The sequence below is a fragment of the Vipera berus genome (genome assembly GCF_964194415.1).
Source record: "Vipera berus genome assembly, chromosome: Z".
NCBI classification, from domain to species: domain Eukaryota; kingdom Metazoa; phylum Chordata; class Lepidosauria; order Squamata; family Viperidae; genus Vipera; species Vipera berus.
In genome coordinates, this window is record NC_138205.1 from 94,728,214 (window position 1) to 94,755,917 (window position 27,704).

A 27,704-nucleotide genomic window follows, 5' to 3' on the forward strand; every position below is an offset into this window, starting at 1 on the left:
TTTGACCCCTTTCAAATCTGTGGTCCTGTGTCAACAATGTGAACATTGCAGTCTTTAAAAGAGTGACCTTTGTCTTTCAGATGCAGAATCCTGTCCTAATAGGTTTGTTCTCCTGTGTTGTGCCATGCATTTGTGAAGTTATGTTCTTTGTAATAATGGGTATTTAGAGTGTCCACTCAAGGGATATAGAAACCAGGAACTGGGGCTGCAAGAACAAAAGACAAAGCCCAGATAATGAAGTCCTACCCTAGGGAGAGAATTGCCTGACATTGCACAACAGCCCTTTTCCGTGCAAGATTACCAATCCTATGAAGGCTGATTCAGGCTCAGTGGTCTTGAAAAGAACCCCATATTTTGCTGTAATCTCTCGAGTCTGTCATAACAGGTTAAAACCAAAAACAAACAGCAGGAATGCTGCTAAAAAAGCCACAGTCTATGAAGAACTGACAAAAATAGATTTATCTTCTGCGATCTATTATAGTACACAGATTCAAGAAAGAGATATGGAAAAAGACAGGCTGTCATTATTTCAAAATTCATTAATTTTGTATATATCTGTATTTTATAAACAGAGTCCAGATGTTGGTATCTATGATGAAGGTTTTAATGTATCTGTGGTTTTGACAGATGGACTTTTCTTACATGTAGAAAGTACATTTTCTTAAGATTTCGTTATCTGTGATTGGTTGGCTAGAATGGAGTCAGCCTTCTGTGAATAGACAGCCATTTACATACATTTTCACTCATATTGTCTGTTGAATTTCAAAATATATTAACGAATTCCGTTTAAGTAATACACACACATACACATGCTAGTTCCTGCAATTTTCTTGTCAAGAGCTTTCAAGTGGTTTTCAACTGCCTTCTTCTTAAGAGTCAAGAGAAAGTGATTGGCCAAAGGTCACCCAGTTTCCCTTGTGCCTAAAGCAGGACTAAAACTCATGGTCTCCTGGTTTCTAGTTAGGTGCATTAATCCCTTGCAGGACAAATGCAAACACTGCAACATATTTTCTATTGGTTCTACTTTGCCACTGTTACATTGCTTTATGCTTTATAGTTTTGTGTGTGTGTATCTAGGAATAAATATACCATTGTCTGATGACACTGTCTACTGTTTTTGGTGTTCCAGGTACAATGTATCCCTTTACCTATTTCCATGTTGATGCTTTTCATTTTATTACATATACTAGATGACCCTCAAAGTTGCGTCAAAATGATGGATTTGGCTTAATGTGTAAAATATAAACACTGAAAATAATAAAAGTTTTAAAGTAAAATACATGTAAATCCAAAAGAATTTAATAAGTTACTTGCAGTGTTATTGCAGGCAACATTTACACAGTTTTAGTTCCAAATTCACAAAAACACACAAAATTTATACAAATCAGCAGAGTAAAAATTAATGCCTTAAAGACTTTGTTGGCAGAATTAATTTGTAGATTCTAGAATGGGGTTTCCTTCTATTTTTCTTCTTTTCTTACAAAAGATTTACAAGTGAAATATTACTACAAAATTTTTATAAGAGGAGGTGGTTTTTGCAAAACATTTACAATTTGACCATCAACTATTTCTGTTTCAAGATAATTTAGATTTAACACCTTATGCTGCACATCAATTTTTGTGGGATGACAATTGTGACATGCATTAACAAAAATCACAAGGTTTCAGAAATGGAGACTTAAATACAAATTTTGCTGCAATAAACACTTATAAAATTGAAAAACAAGATTCAAACATCATGCTTACCTAACAAAAACTTTTTCTTCTAATTTACGTATTTTTATTACTTTTCTCATGAAACAATGTGATAATGACGTAACACCGATTTATAATGTAATCAGAAAATACGTACACAACCCTATCCCAATAAAGCATATTAAAAAGGAAAAAAAAACTATTCCAACAATGGAATTCTATCATGATAAATATACTTTGCACTTGTAAACACAATAAAGCAAAATTTCAAAATGGTGACCAAGGGATGTACAGTGAAATGTCATTAAACAAGCTACTACTGCACATCTGTGCCCTATCACATACAACAGTTACATCTCACTGAGTCAAATAAAGGACATTGAAATTTACGATTCTTCTAAGAGTGAAAAGTGGATTCAGAACAATATGCAGAACAGACTATCAAAATGTTTTTAATTCCAGGAGTAATAAGTGCACCTGCTAAAACAAATTTATCTATATTAGATTTTGTGACACCAAACAAATTTTGATATACTTGCCACAGATTACAATAATTTTCAGTTTGTATCTGCATACTTAGGTATGCAAAAGGAATATTTAACAATTGTGCAGAGTACTCAATCTTTTAATTTATAAAGTTTTTTTTTTAAAATCTATTAACATGATTCTATTAGGAAATGTCATTTGCTTAATTATTTTTAGCACTGATTGTAAAGCATGTTAAATATTCATTTGATGTTGAAATTCATCTACAGCAGACATTAATTAGTATTATCTAGTATTATCTAGTATTAGTATTATCTAATGGCCATCTATATTAAATATATTATCAATTTGATGTTTTAAAGCCAGATATATCAGTTGAGAATACTTTAAATAAGATATACAAAATGATAGAAAAAAAATCCCAACTAATATTTAAAGTGTGTTCAATCGTTACAAAAAATGTAGGAAATTTAAAATTTATCACCACAGTGTAAAATTGTTTCGGTATATATGTGAGCTCAAAGTATGAAAGACTTTCAGCTTTGTATGTTACTACACAGGGCATTCCTAAAGTGTATATAGTATAAACAACTATCAGTAGATCTTTGTCTTTAAAAACACATGCAATGTCACAAAACTGGAACTTGTATATGTTTATAAAAGTTGTTTGTTTGAAGTTTCAAGCAGCTCCCAACACAAAGTATATTGGTAAAGGAAAAGTTTTAATTGCCTGCATTGTATTTTTAAATTATATCACTCAAATATTTTATTGTAAAAATGTAAAAAGTATTCTTGAGAAATTTTCATCAGAGTAGATTGCAAAACATAATTTTATGTCAAAATTGTTTAAAAACCCAAAGTACTTTTAGGATATTATTTTTTTCTGCATTCAGATTGTCACAATGCAGCAAGATAGTTGCACAGGAAAAAAAATTCACAAAGCAATTAAGATACATGGAGATTCCTGTCCATAAACCAATATGCTCATCCAAATGCTAACAATTGATATATAGACAAAATGTGTATTCCTTCCCAAGGAACCAAACTGGATGAACAGCAATCAGTAAAAAGAACTGGATCTGTAACAATTTTCATTTGGTTTTACCATTTTTCAGTGAACTGTTATTAAAGAAACCCACATTAGAGACACATCGCCTTTATACATGTTCAGAATATATACTGCTCAAAAAATAAAGGGAACACAAGATAAGACATCCTACTATTAAATACAGTACATTGTGTTGTTTAAGTGTTCCCTTTATTTTTTTGAGCAGTATATTTTGTTTCTGAAAAATGAAAATAATTATTTTTTCACTATTCACTGGTTTGTTTAGTTTCTGTGATATAGAAAGGGAAACATGTAAAAATTTGCTAGACTCCCAAAAACTTTTGCAAAATACTCTGTGCATCCAAACTGTTAAATCAATAGAAGAGAATACATATAACTCAGCATTGGAACTGTGGAGTCCTTGGTACTCTCTTGGTTGTTTGCTTAAGCAGTCATTTCTCTACCAGACTAGGTAACATCTCAGTGGTGGGAGTAAGCGAATTTTGCAGCAACTTGCCTTGTTAACATAGATGGGGACATTTTTTTCTTGGTAGTTCTTTGACTACACTGTTGTTTACTGCTTGATTGTCTAGTATTAATTCCTGCTTTCCTGGGTATTGATTGTTGGAGAAGAGATGTTCTGATTTTTTTGTTTCCTTTTTAGGTTTCTTTTATTCTTTTTTGAATAAGTAAATGTTTTTTATCTTTATGCATCTAAACATCCTACCTGTTTATCTTATGCACCTACTTTACTTCCAGGAATTCCCTAGCATTTTTTTTATTTGGTTTGGTCTAGGATGGTGAGAGTTTCCCATTGAGACCATGGTTAAGTCTCTCCATGTATTATGAAATGAAGCAATTTTCATCTTGTCTTCTAACTAACATTAATTGCATTCTGCTAGTCTTCTATCTTACATAATGGTTGTTATAGACCTTAATTGGGAATACCAACTCAGACAAACAATCAAGCAGTATACAAAAGGCTAATCAAGGGACTACCAATGAGAAAACCACAACTCCTTCTATCATTGAGGATGCTACCTAGTATATTAGCAAATAACTAAGCACCGAGGGCTCCACAATCCGTTAAGTGGCACAAGATTTTTTTCAAAGGGAAAAAAAGGTTGAAACCTTCTTACTTGCTGGAAACTCCTGAGCAAACCCAAAATTAGCTCTTTGGATCCCAGCCAATATTTTTCATAAGGAGTAAAGGTAACAGATCATTACTTCAGAGTTATACTTTTGGTTGCTCATTTTTTCTTTGGTTAGTTTGCTTAATTCTAAATTATTCAGTACATTTATCATAATGTTTGCTATTGAAAAAATGTTATAAATGGTGCATAAATGCTACATTCTTATAACATTCTACTTTCCATTATCAACAAGTGTTGAATAAAATTTAAATATTTAAATTACTGGTTTCAAAACAGAATTAAGCACTTTTTAAGAATAGATCCTGTGTCATGAAATGGGATGAATTAAGATGCAAGATTTTTAACACATATTATCAAATTTAATTTTTACATAGAAATTAATTAGTTTTATGTCAATATATTTCTAAAATTCAGTATTTACTACAGAATAAACTGGCTCTGTAGATCTCTCATCTCTCCTAGAAAGAGAATAATCTGTGTTTACTGATTGTCATTATATACACTACTATAATGTAGTGGCCAAAATTATCTGAGATGTACCTCAGATCCATTTCACATGCTGCCATCTGATTTTTAACAAATGAATAAAGATGGCCCAATTTAATATATATGTCTCACAAAGAAAAAACGTTTTCATCTTCACTAGAGTATTTCACATTTTTATGTCTTTTGGACAAAGTAAATTCCCATGAAAATACTATATATTTTTTTAAGGAAAACTCTAATCAGCAGCAATTTTGTTGCATATTCTTACAGTTTGTTGTTACAACAAACATTTACATCTGATAAATCCAATTAAAAATTATTTATGTGATACAGAGCTACAGAAATCAGTGCTGTGTGAGAATAATATTTTCCTAATCTGTTTTATCCGTAATTTATTTTTATGAATTCATTGTTTTTTAATGTTGTCTTATTGTAGAAAGTACACTTTCTATGCTAATTTTCCAGCTTGGAATACTTATAGTAATCAAGACTGAATACATGATATTCTGCTCTGTAATACACTTTTACCAGCTCACTTCTGTATCTTGAAAAGTATGTAAACTTAAGTGCAGTTTTAGGCATCTATGTAATATTATTTCAGAATTCCTCCATGTTTGCTGAAACATTTGGGGTTGCTGGATTTGAATCTTGAGAAATGGCTGCTACTGCAACAATCCTTGGAGATCCAAGAACCTCAGTAACTGAAGGGTCCAATTCACCTGAGGTAACAATAGCAAGGGCTGTTCCTCCACCCTTCTTGTTCTGATGTGTTTTGACATGCTTGGAGAGGTGATCACTTCGCATAAATCTTTTAGAACACTCTGGACATTCAAATCTTTTCTCCCCTGTCAAGAAATGTTCAAATTAACATCATGGGCAATCATCTATGCATAATGTAGTACAGTGCTATGACTATTTTTTCCGTAAGTATACCTTCAATGTAACAATCTGATGGGAGAAAGAGGTATCTGTTGAAACCAAGTGCTGCTTAAAGAGCTAATTACGGTAGTTTTTTTGATGAGGAAAGGAAAATGCTGGAGAAAAAGAAAACATGTGGGCTGCCAGGACATGACTGCTGGCAATGATGGGGATATTAAATTGAAGGTTTACTCTATTAAGACATATATTCAAATGATTCTCAATGGAAAATATTTGTATTGATATTTAAAGTGAAGTTAAATACATAGAAGAATTTAAGTAATTGAAATACTTGTATATTTGCATATGCATACATTTAACAGAAGAGCTTGCTAGACCTTTTTGGGTCCTTTCTTCCTTTTCTTTACAGTTATGACCAATTCAAAACATCCTAAGTAGCTCTATATTTATGCATTTCTAAAGTGTTTGTCATATACAACAATGAACACAAGTAAGCATAAATTAAGAACATCTTCTATATCAACACCAAAACATAAAATGTCTTCTACGTGCACTTAACTGAAATGAAAGGCACTGAATGTTTCTTTTTTAGAGTGAAAGCATTTTAAAATATAGGCCACACAACTAATACAACAAAAAGATTATTCCTGATTGTTGTACAGTTTATATCTTTAGGAAATACAGAGATCTTATAGTATAATCACGAAAGTTTCTAACAACAATTGCAATAGTTGAGTAGATGTTTAAGAAGACAATTCAAGCGGATCCTGGCTCCAGCTCATTTAAACCCTTCTAGGTTAATATTTCAAATCTGAATCAAGCCTATTAATAATCAGTAGCCAGTGCAATGTACAACTGTATGTTAGTACAATGAGGGGAAAAATTATTTGATCCCCTGCTGATTTTGTATGTGTACTAACGAAGAAATGATCAGTCTATAATTTTAATGGTAGGTTTATTTTAACAGTGAGAGACAGAATAACAATAAAAAATCCAGAAAAACACATTTCAAAAAAGTTATACATTAATTTGCATTTAATGGGTGAAAAAGTATTTGATCTCCTTTCAATCAGCAAGACTTCTGGCTCCCAGGTGTCTTTTATACAGATAATGAACTGAGATTAGTAGTACTCTCTTAAAGGGAGTGCTCCTAATCTCAGCTTGTTACCTGCATAAAAGACACCTGCCCATAGAAGCAATCAATCAGATTCCAAACTCTCCACCATGACCAAGACCAAAGAGCTGCCCAAGGATGTCTGGGATAAGATTATAGACCTCACAAGGCTGGAATGGGCTACAAGACTATCGCCAAGCAGCTTGGTGAGAAGGTGATAACAACTGGTGTGATTATTCACAAATGGAAGACAGAAAATAACTGTCAATCTCCCTTGGTCTGGTCTTGGTCTATACAACATATCCCCTCATGGAGTTTCAATGATCATGAGAACGGTGAGGAATCAGCCCAGAACTACACGGGAGGATCTTGTGAATGATCTCAAGGCAGCTGGGACCATAATTGCCAAGAAAACAATTGGTAACACACTATGCTGTGAAGGACTGAAATCCTGCAGCGCCCGTAAGGTCCCGCTGCTCAAGAAAGCATGTTACAGGCCCGTCTGAAGTTTGCCAATGAACATCTGAATTATTCAGAGGAGATCTGGGTGATAGTGTTGTGGTCAGATGAAACCAAAATCGAGCTCTTTGGCATCAACTAAACTCACCGTGTTTGGAGGAGAAATGCTGCCTATGACCCCAAGAACACCATCCCCACCATCAAACATGGAGGTGGAAACATTATGTTTTGGGAGTGTTTTTCTGCTAAGGGGATAGGACCATTTCACTGCATCAAAGGGATAATGGATGGGGCCATGTATTGTCAAATCTTGGGTGAGAACCTCCTTCCTTCAGCCAAGGCATTAAAAATGGGTTGTTGATTGGTATTCCAGCATGACAATGACCCAAAGCACACGGCCAAGTCAACAAAGGAATGGCTCAAGAAGCACATTAAGGTCCTGGAGTGGCCTAGTCTCCACACCTTAATCCCATAGAAAATCTGTGGAGGGAGCTGAAGGTTCGAGCTGCCAAATGTCAGCCTCAAAACCTTAAATGATTTGGAGAGGATCTGCAAATAGGAATGGGACAAAATCCCTCCTGAGATGTGTGCAAACCTCGTGGCCAACTACAAGAAAGGTCTGACCTTTATGATTGCCAACAAGGATTTTGCCACCAAGTACTAAGTCATGGTTTGCGAACGGATCAAATACTTCATTAAGTATTAAAATGCAAATCAATTTATAACTGTTTTGAAATGTGTTTTTCTGTATTTTTTTGCTGTTATTCTGTCTCCCACTGTTAAAATAAACCTACCATTAAAATTATAGACTGATCATTTCTTTGTCAGTTGGCAAACGTGCAAAATCAACAGGGGATCAACTATTTTTCCCCCTCACTGTAGCTATATGTGCTGCATAGTAATCTTTTTGATGCACTGTTCACTAACAATAGCATCTATGCAGTGCACAAGCATATCACTCAATGAGTAATTATAGTTACACAGAAATGAGATTATTAATAGCAAGTACTTAGACTTATACACTGCTCCAAAGCGCTTTATAGTACTCTCCAAGCGGTTTACAAATTTCAGTATATTGCTCCCACAATCTGGGTTCTCATTTTACTGACCTTTGAAGGATGGAAGGCTGAGTCAACCTTGAGCCGGTCAGGATCAAATTCCAGGCTGTGGGCAGAATTAGCCTGCAATACTGTATTCTAACAAATGTATCATCACAGCTCCTAACATTGTTAAAAGTCATAAAATATACTGTTTGCCCTCAGAGCAACTTGGGCCTCCAGTAAAGTGTTTATTCTATGAGCATCAATTCCATTCCTGTATGTCTAGAAAATTCAATATCCAGAACAGGAAATTATCTATATCCTTTATCTAGAACAGCCAGGCACAGAAATTCTCTGTTACCAGCATCTATTTATGCTAATTAGATTTTACTGAGCTTGTCACTATGTCCTGATTCAGATAAGTCTTACAAACTAACCAGTATTTCAGGAGGATTCTGATGATGTTATTCTTCAAATTGCCTAAGAAATAATCTGAGAAGCATCAGAAATAAGATGGTGATTTTCAGTGCAATACAGCTACCAGAAGCCAAAAATTTTTACTCTGTGACCAACAATCAAATGGGAGGGAAACCATTTTTTTCCTCACTCACAAGGATGATCAGTCAATAGCACTAAAAGCAATTATAATTATTGTTAAAAGTTACCAAGAAAGATAAGATAAGATAACCTTTATTGTCATTTTTTACTGTGGGCACAACGGCACACATCAAAAATGAAATTTAGTTGCCCATTCTCAAACTGGAACACATACATGACACACACCTAACCATACTATATAAACATATGTATAGACCCACACCCCTACATATACAGCAATTATAATCAAGCAATTATAACATTTCTATTCCTTAGGACAGGATACTCATCATAGCCAATTCAATCTCAAAATAAGATCTTGAGTCTAACTGAAGTGTGTTCTAAAATACTGGTTTTCTACAAGATTATTTCAGCTAGTCCACCATCATTTTTTGAGCATCTTCTCAAAAAGAATTGCATGATTCAATGTGACCTTTTTAATGGTTAAGATATGTATTCTTTCAGTTAGCTTCCAATTTACATCTTGTAAAGGTAAAGGTTCCCCTGCACATGCGTGCTAGTCGTTTCCAACTCTAGGGGCCGGTGCTCATCTCCGTTTCAAAGCCGAAGAGCCAGCGCTTGTCCGAGGACGTCTCCGTGGCCGGCATGACTAGATGCCAAAGGCGCACAGAACGCTGTTACCTTCCCACCGTAGTGGTCCCTATTTTTCTACTTGCATTTTTTTACGTGCTTTCGAACTGCTAGGTTGGCAGAAGCTGGGACGAGTAACAGGCGCTCACTCTGTTACGCGGCACTCGGGATTCGACCCGCCAAACTGCCGACCTTCTGATCGACAAGCTCAGCGTCCTAACCCACTGAGCCACCGCGTCCCTGTACATCTTGTACATGTAGTCAAAGAGTACTCTTCAAACAATTTCAAATGAGCTTTCATTTCCAATAATCTAAAAAAATTAAGCTCAATAATGACTCTGAAAATATTAATCAGTACGTTCTGACTGAAGGAAACATATTCAAATGTTATATAAGTTTAAATGCCAAAACATTAAAATGTAAACAAATTTTATTTTTTAAATATTTATGTAAACTGTTCGGTTACCTGTATGGGTTCGTCTATGTCTCTGCAATTCATCACTTCTCGTAAATCTTTTCCCACAGAAGATCCAATTGCACACAAATGGCCTTTCCCCTGTATGCCAGCGAAGATGTGCCCGGAGATGAGATGTTTTCCCATATACTTTACCACAGCCTTCAATATGGCAGATATGTTGCTTCTTTTTTCCTGGTTCATTGCTGCTTCTATCAAATACAAATCCCTATTAGTTAAAGTAAGAAACCATTTCAAATAAGGGCTAAGTTGGTAAAAATAATGTCATTAAAGATGTAACAGAAATATGTAAGCTGAATAAAAGCTTTGATGCTAAGAAATTTGATATTTACTAGTAACTATGGCAAATACCTTCCATCCCCTTCTCTACAATTAGGACATGAACAAGCAACTCTTCTTAATCTTTTGCCAGGCTGCACTTCTTGATCAGATGCTTGCTGAGCTTGTTGCAGCTGCACTTGAGTTATTTGATCAGGACTAACAGCACCCATTGCTGCATTAGCTATACCTCCAACTGCTACAGTTACAGGAGCTATTGTTGCTTGCTGTACTTTCACTCCTCCATCTTGTCCTTGTTGTTGACCTAGAAAGTAAGAAAAAATCTTAAATTTCTTAATTAATATGGCGAGATCATAACATATTCTTGTATCTTGTTTACTATGTAAAAATCAGTTCTACGGGTATATAAAAGCAAGCCTTATAAATACTTCTTGTATGCATATTTCAAAGGGAGGAAAGGTATTCCAATTTTATTAAACCCAACATTTTAAAATTAACACACAAACATAATCTCTGCTAACTATAAATATGAAGTAACTATGCAATGACAGAATTACTGAATTCCTCATCTGAGATGATACATTGCTATTATGGCTGCAGTAATTTCTACACTGCGTAATAAAACCATTGCAAAAATATCTGTGGAGATTCTCAACCATCCTAATCATAGTTGTCTCAAAGGTCCTTTTTCCAAAAGGCAACTGGACTGTTTTTTTCCTTAGGAAGAAGAAACTATCATTTCATGTATCATTCCCTCCCCACCATACCAAATGATGACGCTTCTTGAATGAGAAGCTAAAAGATTCTAAAAATCAATGCTGTTTTAAAGAAATGCATAAAACAGCTCAAAGGAGTTGTAGAAGCAATACAATATTAAGAGACAATAGGAAGAATAGCACTTTAAACAGCAAAAGTGATATATGAAAATGAAGAAAAAGTTACAGTATTCATCTCTTTCTTTAAAGTATATTTACAAGAAAAATGTGCATCAAGGAGCAAGTGATCAGAACACACTGATTTAACTATGCCAGTAACCAGGGTAAAGGAAGGGACTAGAGTGCTCCACTTGGCCAAAGATTTCACAATCATATCATAGATGGAACACTAAGAAGTACATATACATATGTACATATGAGGATATGAGGAGAAAAGATTTGCTTCATAGGAAGAAAAGAGATGGAGGTGAGGTGATGAGAATGGATAGTGATTAGATGAAAAAAATAAAAGCAAACCTAGTTTATCTATTCCGTTTTTTAAAGTCTTTTCCCAAGTCACTACCAATCTTCCAGGATATGTGGGTGTTCCAACAGTTATGTTTGATTACCATTTTTATTTTCAGTTTTTTGATGATCCCATCCTAATTCATAAATATTTATTTAGGAGAGGGACCTTATCTTCATATTAGAAAATAAAATATGATAAGGATTAATGGATAAGGATTTTGGGGACAATATTATACACAAGCTTAGTCACATAAAAGAACTATTTAAATAAATAACTAAAAAATCATATTGGAATGAATTGGTGAAATAATTAGTAGGACAGTTTTCAAGAGTCTATAATTATTCCAAGGATGAAAGGAAATAAACATGAATATAATGTCCCACATATTGGATTATAGATAATGGATCACTAAACAGATCCAATTCTTAATGATGAGCAGAATCTAAACAGGTTTTGGATCTTACTGCCTTTTTTTCTTAGCCAGTGAATCATCTTGTTTCCTTTAGGTTTTTTTTTTAAATGAGTACTGGTACCTGACAAGGGAGAAAGAGAAAGATACACCCAATTGAATGCAGAATTCCAGAGAATAGCTAGAAGACATAAGAATGTCCTCTTAAATGAACAGTGCAAAGAAATAGAAGAAAACAATAGAATGGGGAGGACCAGAGATCTCTTCAAGAAAATTGGAGAGATGAAGGGAATGTTTCATGCAAATATGGGCATGATAAAGGACCAAAAATGGCAGGGACCTAACAGAGGCAGAAGAGATTAAGAAGAGGTGGTAAAATTACAGAGAACTATACAAGAACGAGTTTAGCGTCCCTGATAACCACGATGGGGTGGTCACTGACCTTGAGCCAGACATCCTAGAATGTGAAGTGAAATGGGCCTTAGGAAAGCTGAGCAACAACAACGCTAATGGAGGTGACAGTATTCCAGCTGAGCTATTCAAAATCTTAAAGACGATGCAGTAAAAGTGCTACACTCAATTTGCCAGCAAATCTGGAAAACTCAACAGCAGCCACAGGATTGGAAAAGGTCAGTTTACATTCCAATTCCAAAGAAAGGCAATGCCAAAGAATGTTCAAACTATTGCACCATTGCACCCATTTCACACGCTAGTAAAAGTTATGCTTAAAATCCCACAACTAGACTCCAGCAGTATGTGAATTGATAACTTCCAGAAGTACAGGCAGGATTTCAAAGAGGCCGAGGAACTAGAGATCAAACTGCCAACATATGCTGGATCATGGAGAAAGCTAGGGAGTTCCAGAAAAACATCTACTTCTGCTTCATTGATTATGCTAAAGCATTTGATTGTGTGGATCACAACAAACTGTGGCAAGTTCTTAAAGAGATGGGAGTACCAGACCATCTTATTTCTCTCTTGAGAAACCTATATGCAGGTCAAGAAGCAACAGTAAAAACTGGACATGGAATCAAAGATTGGTTCAAAATTGGGAAAGGAGTCCGGCAAGGCTGTACACTGTCACCCTGCCTATTTAAGTATATGCAGATCACATCATGAGAAAGACAGGGCTAGATGAATCAAAAGTTGGAATTAAGATTGCCAGGAGAAATATCAATAACCTAAGATATGCAGATGATACCACTCTAATGGCAGAAAGTGAAGAGGAACTAAAGAGCCTCTTGATGTGGGTGAAGAAGGAGAGTGCAAAAGTTGGGTTGAAACTCAACATTAAGAAAACCAAGATCATGGCATCCGGCCCTCTCAATTCCTGGCAAATAGATGGGGAAGAAATGGAGGTAATGGACAGATTTTATTTTCCTGGGCTCCAAGATCACTGCAGACAGGGACTGTAGCCAAGAAATTAAGACGCTTGCTCCTGGAAAGGACAGCTATGGCAAATCTAAACAGCATACTAAAAAGCAGAGATGTCACTCTGCCAACAAAAGTGCGTATAGTCAAGGCTGTGGTTTTCCCAGTTGCAATGTATGGCTGTGAAAGCTGGACCATAAGAAAGGCTGAGCGCCAAAGAACTGAAGCCTTTGAACTATGGTGCTGGAGAAGACTCCTGCAAGTCCCCTGGACTTCAAGGCAATTAAACCGGTCAGTCCTAGAGATCAACCCTGACTGCTCTTTAGAAGGCCAGATCCTGAAGTTGAAACTCAAATACTATGGCCACCTAATGAGAAGGAAGGACTCACTGGAGGAGACCCTAATGCTGGGAAAGACTGAGGGCAAGAGAAGGAAGAGAATGAGGTGGCTGGATAAAGTCACTGAAGCAGTTGGAGTGAGCTTAAATGGATTCCAGAAGATGGTAGAGGACAGGAAGGCCTGGAGGAACGTTGTCCATGAAGTTGCGAGGGGTCAGACATGACTTCGCAACTAACAACACCTGGTACCGTGTTTCCCCCGAAAGTAAGATCTCCCCCGAAAATAAGCCCTAGCTTGATTTTGGGGGCACATCTAAAAATCAAGCTAGGGCAAGGGTGAAGGGGGTAGAGCTGCCCCACGTGCACCCATTTACCCACTCACTGTTGCAGCCAGGCCTCCCATGAATCGATACTTGGCTCGCCTCGCTGGCCCACTTCTTCTGCAGTGCCCCCCACCCTGTATTTCACCATCAGAGGCCTTCTGGAAAGGCCTCTGCAACCGAGAACCAAGCTACAGATTCAATCCGTGGCTTGGTTCTCTGCTGCAGAGGCCTTTCCAGAAGGCCTCTGATGGCGAAATGCAGACCAGTGTGTGCCATGTGCGTCAATCCGGAGCTCCATTTTGAGCTGCAGAGGCATTTTCTTTGGCCGCAGAAGAAGTGGTCCAGCTGGGTGGGGTTGTTGTGAGATGAGGCCATGAAAAAGACCCACACCCCCAAAATAAGACATTGGCTATTAATAGAACTTTCCAGGAACACTAGGAAAAGTGAATGACTGTCCATGAACAAAAGCTTGCCCTATAGGTATTATAAAATTGTTCTTGTACAACCATAGAATTTGTATGTGTGCGGGTGTCTGGGTGAAGTCAAATGCACATATTATAGATAGAGCTCAACTTATGACTACAACTGAGCTCAAAAATAATGCTCCTGAGAAATTTGTTTAGTTAATTTTGCCCCATTTTATGACTTTTCTTGCCACATTTGTTAAGTGAATCATTGCAGTTGTTTAATAACATGATTGTTAAATGAACCTGGTTTCCCCATTGAGTTTGCTTGTCAGAAGGTTGCAAAAGGTGATCACATGGCTCCGGGACACTGCAACCATCATAAATGTGAGTCAGTTGTCAAGCATCCAAATATAAATCATTTGACCATGTGGATGCTCCAATGGTCATAAATGTGAATGGTCGTAAGTCACCTTTTTCAGTTCTGTTGGAACTTCAAACAATCACCCATGTGAACTGTTGTAAGTCGAGGACTACCTATATAATGAAACAAAGTTATAATTCAAGATCTGAGCCAAAATCAATCCAGGTCGAGTACCAGGGAAATGCATAGATCTGTTTTCCTCAGTGATTTATATCTATATTTGTAAAATAAACCTTTCAATATTTCTGCAGTCCAACAAAATCTTGAAGAATTAGAGTGCCGAGAGGACAAGCTTACTTAAAAACCAGTTACCCCCCACCCTTCCTGATGACAGCAATCAAGTAAGCCACTTGATGGGCTCCATCCCACTCTGGAGCCTGCAGACCCATTGGTGAAACTAGGTTTTTAAGACCTTGCAAAAGTGTTTTGGTGTGGGGGCCAATATTATCTCCATGGGGATAATGTTTCACGGGGTCGGAGACACCATGGAGAAGTATGGACATTTCCATTCTATATCCAGGCCTGAACCCTAAATGGAAATGATCTAGACAATTCATTTCATCCAGGAACCTCTGGAACTGCCACACAACTACCTTCTCAACCACCTTCCCTGGAGAGAGAAGTTTGGAAACAGGTCAAATTATCCAATATGGTGGAGTCTAGTGATTGCTTTTTAAGAAAAGGGCAGACCCCAGTCTCCTTAAAATGGCAGGGCACCAACTTTTCCCACAGGGAAGCATTAATTATCTCTAGAATCCATCCCCATGTTGCTCCTGGAAGCTTTTGCAAGCCAAGAGGGGCATAGACCTAAAACGTAGGTGCTTGTGCTCATATTCTTTAGAATTTGTTTGCTTCCTCAGGAGCAACAGAGTCAAACTATTCTCAGATAGCTGTACAAAACCCTGCCCTGGGTACCTGCACCAGACCAGCAATCATACTGGCATCTAACTGGAGTGAATCTGGGCAATTTTGTCTTCCAGAAAAATCAGCAAATTCTCATCATTTTCCCTCAGGTACTTTTGTATCCTCTTTCCCTAGGAGATGATTCACCTTAAAGAGGGCTGTTGGCCAATTACATGCAGATGCAATTAGTGTGAAGTACTTTGCTGCCCAAATCTCCACGACATAAGCTTTAATAGCAGCTTTTATCAATATTTGATTGAGTTTATCCCTTGTCTTTTGCCAGCAATGCTCTAGACATCTCTTCATCCATTTCATCCCTCTCAATATCTTTGTAGATCATGAAGGGTGAAGAAATCTACAGGTTAGGAGGTTGCATGGGAGCTATCCTATTCCGACCCTCAGTCACCTTCCTATTCCAAGCGATGACAAGGAGCTTGGGAGGAATATGCAGCAGATCTGCAGTTATAACCCTCAGTTCCTTCTAAAATCCATTTGGGTTTCTTAGTTGCCAGGGGCACATCAACTTAAAAGGTCCTGCCTCTCTGCAAGTGTGTAGACCTAGAGAAACTCATTGCCACCAGATTGTGATCAGACCATGACATGCACCTAAAAGTACTCCACAGTTGGCTGATCTTTAAGCATAAGCATGTATTAGGGCTTTGGGGTGGGCAAAATAACCAATTTTTATTTTCTTGATTTAATGGAACAGAAGCCATCAATATATTAATAACAATATAGACATAATAAATATAAATGTTTTGTACATTTAAGTTGATTTATATATGTTAGTTCTGTAATTCAAATCTACTTGTAAAGTACCTATTTCTTTTTCAACTTTACTGTCCAGAGAACAGACTTATGTAATACAGCTGGCTATCCTACTGGCTGCACTTATAATGTATTTATCTTAATAGACAATCAACATAAAAAATATTTTTAATCTTCATTACTAAAACTTAAATACAGATTGCAGTTGCAACCCACTGCAATTGTTTCTGCTATTATCACATTATATCCATTTTATCTTTATCATTTTTTATTCTTTCAGATTATCAACATCTTTTTTGGCACAGCATATAGTATCCTTGCTCAATTTTCTACAGAAACTCTCCCTTTCAACATCTAATTCTCCATTGTTATTGTTAATTGATATTTCTAATCTTTATTTCACATGAAGTCAATGATCTATCAGCTATTTCCCTAATCTGTCATAAAATTATTTGCCCTCTTAAGCAACTATTCTTCTTTTGTTATTCCTTATGCCAAGTCTATTTTTATAAAATATAAGTAATGCTTACTATTAATATGTGTTCATAAATAGTCTAGATATAGGAATAACAATTCATTTGGCAAAACATTCAAGATAATAAAATCCTAAATAATAGCAATCTGATTACAAGAAGAAACTCTCCAAACATCATGGCTGAATATCAGAAAAGTAAGTGAAAATAAAAACTGATACATATTTTGAAAAGTTGGAGTCACTGATATTGATTATTCTCAGTTCACAACTTTTACCCACAATTTTAGATGTGTTAAATACAGCTCAACTCCTTTTTAGTATGTCCATACAAGTGTATGCTTTTTAGGCTTAAACTGACAAGGTAAACAAAAGATTTATCACCACTACTGATAGGCTTTGAAGTTACAAGTAGGCCTTACTGACCTTACCGAACCCTGGCAGAGAATGATGTAATGCAATACATTTAAAATAGGACATGGCATCATTTCTTGCTGTTAAAGAAATAGTTTGTTGTGAAAAAACAAGCATTAAAGCCTGCAGAAGAATAGCTTTATTATTTAAAAGTTTTGTTTGACGCCCATTTTAAAATACAATTCTGGGCAGCTTACAGCAATACTACAAAATCATAAAACACTACAGTTCCTCAATCATCACCACAACCAACTCCAAATATCCTCATTCTATCCTAGTGTCTGAGTAAGAAGCCAAATCTTAAGGGCCTTCCAAAAGGCTAATTAAGCAGCCCTTATCAAGAAAGAGGCTGCTACAAAAAAAGCCTGGTTCTGAGATCCTATTGGCAAGATTTAAGGGAAGTGACCTGGAGTGTGCCTACTCTATGCAATCCGTTAGGATGGGGACAGACTCTCAGGGAGTAGCAGTCTCATAAATAACAGAATCCCATGCCATGTAGGACTTTAAAGGAGATAACTAGCACCTTAAAATGCACCCAGAAGAAAATTGGGAGCAGTACAACTCACGTAAGAGATATACTGTGGGTGAACCTAGGAATACCCAACACTGTGCACACTGCTGTGTTCAGAATTAGTTGTAGCTTCTGAGTGCCCTTTAAGAACAGAGCCATACAAAGTACATTGCAGTAATCCAAATGGGAAGTTTACAATGAGTATACCTAAAGGACTATTTTTCAAATCATGAAAGCAGCTGCAACACTTTTGAAGCAACTTTCAAGTCTTATGAATCTTGCAAATCAGTCTTTCAAATGACCTAGCTGCTTTAAAGAAATTCTCGATACATGCTCCTTCTTTCAAAGATCTGACATAGTCCTAATATATATGGTTTTGTTATTACATATATTCCTGTTTTAAGTTTGGACTGACTGAAAGGTATTTTTCTTTGAATAGAAGACAGAGAAAATGTGCCATTTTAAGAAACTACCTTTGGCTTTAATGTAACTATGCACAGATTACATTATTCTCCACTGAGTTCTTGTCCCCTTTTAGCTCATAGAATATTCAAAAAATATATATCCTTGGCTTAAATATACTATAGGATTGTAGTAGATTGACTTGTTTGTGAACATCCATTTAGGAAGTTGGAGCAAATTTTGTAACTGCAAACAAGCTGAAATGACAAGGCTTCAATTCATCTGGTTGAGTCACCTAGTTGAGATGGACAGTCACAAAAAATACATTCAGATTGTAAGGACTTAATAACTAAAATTTTGAACTTACTTTTATTTTACGAATCAATGGTGCATTGGGGACTAAAGATGCTTATGGCTTTTGAATTGTGCGGTGGGAGATAAATTCCAAAAAACAATCTGAGTGGGCTAGGACAAAAACAAATGTTGATTTGATAAAGAATTATAATTAATCCAAATTAATATATATGATTTATTCTCCAGTTAGCTATAACAGCTTCACCCATCTATCATATTTGACAATTGTGAGTCTTCTGGTAGTCTACAACCAGTATCTTTAATGACAGTTCAGTATCTTTCAGACAGTTTTAGCCTTAGTCCTGGGCTTTTATTACTGACCTTCATTCAAGATAAGCATACGATAACAGAGACAATCAGTGGTTGCACTCTGTTTCCTCTGGGTTTCTACAATTGCTATAAATGTGGAAAGAACTAGATCAAGATTGCAAACATTAGCTTCTCACAAACCCGTTATATATTCGATGTTGAAAAATTATACGGGCATATATGTATATTTCTCTGTGGATTTGAGGGAGGTTTAATATGTATGTATGTATGTATGTATATATGTATGTATGTTATATATATCCTTCAGGGCTCCAATATGGTGCGGCCCTTAAAACATCCTTGCTTACAAATGGAATCAAACAGCAAATTATACCACCAATTTTTAGTTTGGAAACTATCTCTAATAATGTTAATGTAATGAAAATGTAACATTAAACACGTATTTAAGGTACAGATGAAATTGAGTATTTAGGGGAAAAATACATTATATACACACATACATTATATACATTAGTGTCTGTATGTATATATATGTGTGTGTATATATACATACTGTGTGTGTGTGTATATATATATGTGTGTTTGTGTGTATGTATGTATATATATATATATATATATATATATATATATATATATATATCATACATATACATACATACACGCACACGCACACGCACACGCACACACACACACATATATATATATATATATATATATATATATATATATATACACACACACGCGGTGGCTCAGTGGGTTAGGACGCTGAGCTTGTCGATCAGAAGGTCGGCAGTTTGGCGGGTCGAATCCCGAGTGCCACGTAACAGAGTGAGCGCCTGTTACTCGTCCCAGCTTCTGCCAACCTAGCAGTTCGAAAGCAAGTAAAAATGCAAGTAGAAAAATAGGGACCACTACGGTGGGAAGGTAACAGCGTTCCATGCACCTTTGGCGTCTAGTCATGCCGGCCACATGACCACAGAGACGACCTCTAAACCCCATCTTAAGCTAGATTTCAACTATACTTGCTGGCTTATTTTGGCAGAATAAAACTAATGTATTTGCTATGAATCACAAAATTATTCCCAACTTCAAAAGTTGAAGATTTTTAGCGTGACAATATTAGGTCTGGCTCAGCCTTCAATAGATGGAAGTTATATAAAGAACTGTCACGAAGCTCAAAGCTTTATATTAAAAATCCTTTTCATAAAACATTAGCGGAAAGCTAGTTTGGTGTAATGGTTAAGGCATCAGACTAGAAACCAGGAGAGTGTGAATTCTAGTCCTATTTTAGGCATGAAGCAGGTGATTTTCGGCCTAGGAAGCAGCCAACAACAAATGACTTGCAACATCTTGCCAAGAAAACTGCAACAACTTTCTCAGAAACTGAAAGGAGCCAACATTAACTTGAAAGAACAAAAACAAACAAGAAAATCAGGGGAAAAAATTAACATAACAGAGCAAAAGGATTACAAATTAAAGCGTGTAAGTACAAACTTTTGTGATTGTGCAAGACTTGCTAGAGAACAGTGAATATGTTATGAGGAAGATTAAAATACTTGAGAAATGGTGGGCTTAAAAATAAATCAACTAAAGATTACAATATTGACTAGAAATAAGAATGTGAAGACCAGAAGAAATTTGAATTTAAAACTGGTTTTACAACTGTGAAAAAGGTATAGTATTTGGATGATAAAAATTCTAAGATATAAAAATAATTGTGTTAAAATATGGATGGATTTAAACAAATGGGAAAAACTAGATTTGTCATAGATGGGAAGAATTTCAGTAATTAAAATGAATGTACTACCTAGAATGTTATTTCTATTCCAGACTATACCAATACTGATTAAAGATTCCTCTTTTAAACAATGGCAGAAAGATATATCTAAATTTATTTGACAGAATAAAAAAACAAGAATTAAATATAAGCTTCCACAGGATGCTAAAGAAGAAATGGTCTGGGTTTGTCTTACATTATGCTTATTCTTCGATATGGTTAAAAGATTGGATAGTTTGAAAAATTCACAGTTGTTAGACTTTGAAGGTTCTGATTTGAAATTTGGGTGGCATGCTTACTTGTAGTATGACAAACTAATCATATCATTAGGCAATCGATTGGGCATATATGGTGAAAATATAAAAAAAGATTGCTGACAAAGTGTCACTTTGGACATCACCTCATGAAGCACTACATTGAAAAGAGATGCTACTGGAGTATAAATATAAATGTAAAACATATCTGGATTTATTGATATTTGATATTGAAAAAGAAGGATTTCAGATAAAAACAAGACAAACTAGTAAGTTGAGGATTTGTTTGTGCTTGTGATTATTATAGAACTTTTGAAAAATTTAAACTTGCTAAAAATGTTTTGTTATCACAGGAGTTAAATCTGAATTGGATATCAATTTATGTTCTCAGGATAATCACCTGATAGCTAAAGTATATAAAATGTTACTTAAGATCAACCTGGAAGACAAATATGTCAAAGATTCTATGGTATAATGAGCGAAAAAATTGTGTAAAACATAAATAAAATGGAAGAATGTATGGACTAATGGTTTAAAATTTACTTTGAATTAGTTTGAAAAGAACTTTTTTACAAAATGATTCTCTTAATTATACTTTCATAATGTATGAATAGATTTTTAACCATGAAAATGGAACTAAGGCGGCTATAATATATTCCTTCAAAATAGTAGATCCAGCTTTCACCAAAAAAAAATTGTTCAATCTCTAAAAGCACTAGTTTCTTCTCTGATTTCTTCTCAGCCCAAATATAACTCAGTGGATTAAGAAGGACCTGACACAGAATACAACTGATTAAAGCTGTATGCTGTTCTATAGTCCAACACCAATATAGTAAGCATCTTTATGTATAAGCAAAAGCAGCAGCACTGAGAAAGATGTATGTATGACGGTGAAATATATACCATCTGTGTTGCCTAACATCATGGATAATAGCTAGTTCAACCTTCAGGATGAAAATGGTTTTCAATCTTGTGCTCAATATTAAAATAAAAACCAACCATAGTAAAGTATGTAAAGTACTTATAGTAAAATATAAATAATGTAGATACTTCTTGAATTTTCAGTGACAAGTTGATCACCTAGTCCCTAATTCTATTTCATAACTTTTTTTAACACCAATTGATACAAAGGCCTTCAACTTGCACATGATAGCTGCACAGTACATTTTTAAAAGTAATGAGCTTAATTGTATCATACTGCATTTCTTTCTAAATTATATCCCAAATTAAAAATCTGTTTGCCATAACAAAAGATAAAATATTTTCCTGGTTCACTTTTACTCATCCTATTTTTCCTCTACTTTTGCAAAAAAAAATATTCACCTTTCCAAAATCAGCACTCAGAATTCTTTTACACACAGCTTTTTTTACACGTAGAATCTTAGTGTGCTTAATTTAAATATATTTCTGTAAATTTATATAAATGGAACAAGCTTCCCTTAAAATATAATGATGTCACTTTGTTACAGATCATCCTTTCTCAACCTGGTATCTTTTGTAAAGTTGGTCTTACAGTATTTGGAAAGTTGGAAACATAATACATAATAATAACATATATTGTTATTATATTATCTTTTAGTAGACATGGTTTAAACCTAAACCATGTTTCCAGGAACAATTCTTTTTCCATGAGGTTTCACACTTCAAATATTAGTTATATGGGAAGAGAGGCAAAAATTAGACAGGCGCTATAGCAAGGTAGCTCTTGAGTCATTCATTTCGTGACTGTTCAAAGTTACAACGGCACTGAAAAAATGTGACTTATGACTATTAAAGCATCCCCATGGTCATGTGAACAAACTTTCGATGCTTAGCAACTGCCATGTGTTTATGATGGTCGCAGTGTTCTGGGGGCATGTGATCAACTTTTGTGACCTTCTGACAAGAAAAGTCAATGGGGAAACCAAATTTACTTAACAACCATGTTCCCAATTAAAGAACCTCAGTGATTCACTTAACAACTGTGGCAAGACAGATATAAAATGGGGCAAAGCTCACTTAAAAATGTGTTGTTTAGCAACAAAAATTTGGGACTCAATTCTGATCATTAGTCAACTTGCATATAATAATTTATGCAATAAGAAACACTACCAACATTCTTATGTAGAATAAAAGATGGAAAACAGAGTGCTCCAACTATATGCTTATATTGAACAAAGGTGGACATGAATCTTTTTCCATTTCCAATAATTTCCAATATGTTAAGAGAATTTTGAATTTCCTCCAATTGACTTAATTTGAACATTTGAGACACCACTCAACGTCACGATTAGTTTGGTTAAAACTATAATGTTGCACTGAAATCTGAAGAGAGAAAATGATATACTACAAATCAACATAAGCAATAAACATCAAAGCACATTAAGAAATCAAGTAATTTGTTTACACATGGAAAATAGTAAAATGACTGGCTATGAGAATAGTAAATGATTGGCTATGGGGTAATAGATTATAATTTCAGAGTGCTACTAAATATCATATTTAAAACTAATTTTAAAAACTTCAAGTAAGCCTTCTCTTCTGCACTGCTTTTTTTAAGTAGATGAATAGTGAAAAATGTACTTGTGTCAATTTAATTTTAATTTTTAGACACTTGTGTTACTGCATTTACTGGAATTGTCTTGAGAAATCTGGTTCTCTTGATTCATGTGGAGTAAAATATTAGAAGTTTATACCTAATTAGATAGAATGCTTAGGCATTATTGTCAAAACTATTTATACTTCTTGTTTAGTCAGTTAATGGAACTCTAGGAAAATGAGCACATGATCTTTGTATAAAGTATTTAAAACAAGTAAATTTATAGTAATCAGACTAACCAGCATATATTTAAAGACCTAGATTCATAAAATATACTGCATGATCTTAATATTGATAATGTTATTCTTGGTAAGTAATCATTTCTCTATTATAAATTTTTAGATTTCTCAGATTGTGAAATCTGTCTATATTAAAAGATATACAAACATAACCTTTTTAAAGAACTTTGCTGCAAGTCAGTACCTGAAATTATAAACACATGGCTGTAGCTAATGTTTATCTGTTAAATTATATTTTCCAGCTATATTTATGAAATCCTGCATTATAAAAGATTCATACCCTCTCAATAATTACTCCTCTTTGCTGTTTGATATGAAGAACTTCTAATACAGCATTCAAATTTTTAAAAGTAACGAAGCACACCATCATTAAAAATCAAAAGGACAACAAAAATATACCACCATTGAAGGCCTACAATGCATAAGCCAAACTATGTACCTTTTTATTATCTTATCATTTACGAGCAAAATGTCAAAGTTCTACTATATTCACTTCACATACATGGTTTCAAATCTATTATGTTTGAGAGCACATTTTATGCTAGGAGAGAATACACAGTTTATTTTCCAAATTATTATACTGTAGACAGTGTTATATTTTATTGAAGTTCATTAACATAGTTTTTAAAAAGTACATATTTTTTTTCAAGTTGTTCTTACTTCATACACTAAGAGAACACTGCTGCTTTGGCTTATTATTGTTATGTACAATTCTGACAGATGAAGGCACCAAAAAGGATTAACTCCAACTGTGTTTGATATACATACATACATACATACATATACTGACTGATGAGAACAAATAAGTTTGAAATGATCATATTGGTCTCCCTTTATTCTTTGTTAGCAAGCCAAAAAAAAATTACACAAATATGAGCTGCCACTGCTGTGGCTACTGCCTGTAGATGGTCTTGGGCTAGGCTGAAACAGGAAATAAGATTTGTCTGGGACTAAGCAAGTGTATTCTGAATGCTTAACAAACATTTAACATACATACAGTCATGGCTGAAATTGTTGGCACCCCAGAAACTTTTCCAGAAAATCAAGTATTTCTCACAGAAAAGTATTGCAGGAACACATGTTTTGCTATACACAGGTTTATTCCCTTTGTGTGTATTGGAACACAACAAAAAAGGGAGGGGGAAAAAGCAAATTGGACATAATGTCAAACAAAACTCCAAAAATGGGCTGGACAAAATTATTGGCACCCTTAACTTAATATTTGGTTGCACACCCTTTGGAAAAAATAACTGAAATCAGTCGCTTCCTATAACCATCAATAAGCTTCTTACACCTCTCACCCAGAATTTTGGACCACTCTTCCTTTGCAAACTGCTCCAGGTCTCTCTTATTGGAAGGGCGCCTTTTCCCAACAGCAATTTTAAGATTTCTCCACAGGTGTTCAATGGGATTCAGATCTGGACTCATTGCTGGCCACTTCAGAACTCTCCAGCGCTTTCTTGCCATCCATTTCTGGGTGCTTTTTGACGTATGTTTGGGGTCATTGTCCTGCTGGAAGACCCAAGATCTTGGACACAAACCCAGCTTTCTGACACTGGGCTCTACAGTGCGACCCAAAATCCTTTGGTAATCCTCAGATTTCATGATGCCTTGCACACATTCAAGGCACCCAGTGCCAGAGGCAGCAAAACAACCCCAAAACATCATTGAACCTCCATCATATTTCACTGTAGGTACTGTGTTCTTTTCTTTGTAGGCCTCATTCCATTTTCGGTAAACAGTAGAATGATGTGCTTTACCAAAAAGCTCTATCTCGGTCTCATCTGTCCACAAGACATTTTCCCAGAAGGATTTTGGCTTACTCAAGTACATTTTGGCAAACTGTAATCTTGCTTTCTTATGTCTCTGTGTCAGCAGTGGGGTCCTCCTGGGCCTACGGCCATAGCGTTTCATTTCATTTAAATGTCGACGGATAGTTTGCACTGACACTGATGCTCCCTGAGCCTGCAGGACAGCTTGCATTCCTTTGGAACTTGTTTGGGGCTGCTTATCCACCATCCGGACTATCCTGCGTTGCAACCTTTCATCAATTTTTCTCCACGACCAGGGAGATTAGCTACAGTGCCATGGGTTGCAAACTTCTTGATAATGTTGCGCACTGTGGACAAAGGCAAATCTAGATCTCTGGAGATGGACTTGTAACCTTGAGATGGTTGGTATTTGTCCACAATTTTGGTTCTCAAGACCTAAGACAGTTCTCTTCTACACTTTCTGTTGTCTATGCTTAGTGTGGCACACACAAACACACAATGCAAAGACTAAGTGAACTTCTCTCCTTTTTATCTGCTTTCAGGTGTGATTTTTATATTGCCCACACCTGTTACTTGCCCCAGGTGGGTTTAAAGGAGCATCACATGCTTGAAACAATCTTGTTTATCCACAATTTTGAAAGGGTGCCAATAATTTTGTCCAGCCCATTTTTGGAGTTTTGTTTGACATTATGTCCAATTTGCTTTTTTCCCTCCCTTTTTTGTTGTGTTCCAATACACACAAAGGGAATAAACCTGTGTATAGCAAAACATGTGTTCCTGCAATATTTTTCTGTGAGAAATACTTGATTTTCTGGAAAAATTTCTGGGGTGCCAACAATTTCGGCCATGACTGTACATACATACATATATATATATACACACACACATATATGTATACACACACACACACACACACACACACACACACACACAGAAGCTATGACCTATGCTGTGCAGGACCACCCAAGACGGAAAGGTCATAGCAGAGAGTTCTGACAAAACGTGATCCACTGGAAAAGGAAATGGCAACCCACTCCAGTATCTTTGCCATGAAAACCCTATGGACAGTACCAAAAGGCAAAACGAAATGACGCTGGAAGATGAGCCCCTCAGGTCAGAAGGCGTCCAATATGCTACTGGGGAAGAGCAGAGGGCTAGTACTAGTAGCGCCAGAAAGAATGAAGTGACTGGGCCAAAGCCGAAAGGACGCTCAGCTGTGGATGTGTCTGGTGGTGAAAGGAAAGTCCGATGCTGTAAAGATTTTTTCTCCATAGGAACCTGGAATGTAAGATCCATGAATCAAGGAAAGCTGGACGTGGTCAAACAAGAGATGACAAAGCTGAACATCGATATCTTAAGTATCAGCGAACTAAAATGGACAGGAATGGGTGAATTTAATTCAGATGACCATCAGGTATACTACTGCGGGCAAGAAATGGAGTAGCCTTCATAGTCAATAAAAGCACAGGAAAAGCAATACTGGGATACAATCCTCAAAATGACTGAATGATCTCAGTTCGAATCCAAGGCAAACCATTCAATATCACAGTAGTCCAAGTCTATGCCCCAACCACCAGTGCTGAAGAGGATGTAGTTGACCAGTTCTATGAAGCCCTACAGCACCTTATAGAACTAACACCCAAAAATGATGTCCTTATCATCATGGGGGATTGGAATGCTAAAGTAGGAAGCCAAAAGATAACCGGAATAACAGGCAAGTCTGGCCTTGGAGCACAAAATGAAGCAGGGCACAGGCTGATAGAATTTTGTCAGGAGAATATGATGGTCATAGCAAACACTCTTTTCCAACAACCCAAGAGACGGCTCTACACATGGACATCACCAGACGGTCGACACAGAAATCAGATTGACTATATGCTCTGCAGCCAAAGATGGAGAAGCTCTATACAGTCAGTAAAAACAAGACCAGGAGCTGACTGTGGCTCAGACCATGAGCTTCTCATTGCAAAGTTTAGGCTTAAACTGAAGAAAGTAGGGAAAAGCACTAGGCCACTCAGGGATGAATTAAATCAGATCCCTGTTGAATATACAGTAGAGGTGACAAATAGATTTAAGGAATTAGATCTGATAGACAGAGTGCCTGAAGAACTATGGACAGAGGTTCGCAACATTGTACAAGAGGTAGCAACTAAAACCATCCCAAAGAAAAAGAAATGCAAGAAAGCAAAATGGT

General features: G+C 35.9%; 1 protein-coding gene across 1 annotated transcript in view; it reads right to left on the reverse strand.

The window, feature by feature from the left end:
* Positions 1–1,277: 1,277 nt before the first annotated feature.
* SP4 (Sp4 transcription factor) overlaps positions 1,278–27,704 on the reverse strand; it is a 31,797-nt gene continuing 5,370 nt past the window's right edge. Inside the window, exons 3-5 of the mRNA XM_081344443.1 lie at positions 10,376–10,607; positions 10,016–10,215; positions 1,278–5,714 (exon numbers count right to left, since the gene is read on the reverse strand). Coding sequence (XP_081200569.1) covers positions 5,467–5,714; positions 10,016–10,215; positions 10,376–10,607 — 680 coding nt within the window. The 3' untranslated portion in view covers positions 1,278–5,466. The remainder of the gene's footprint in view (positions 5,715–10,015; positions 10,216–10,375; positions 10,608–27,704) is intronic.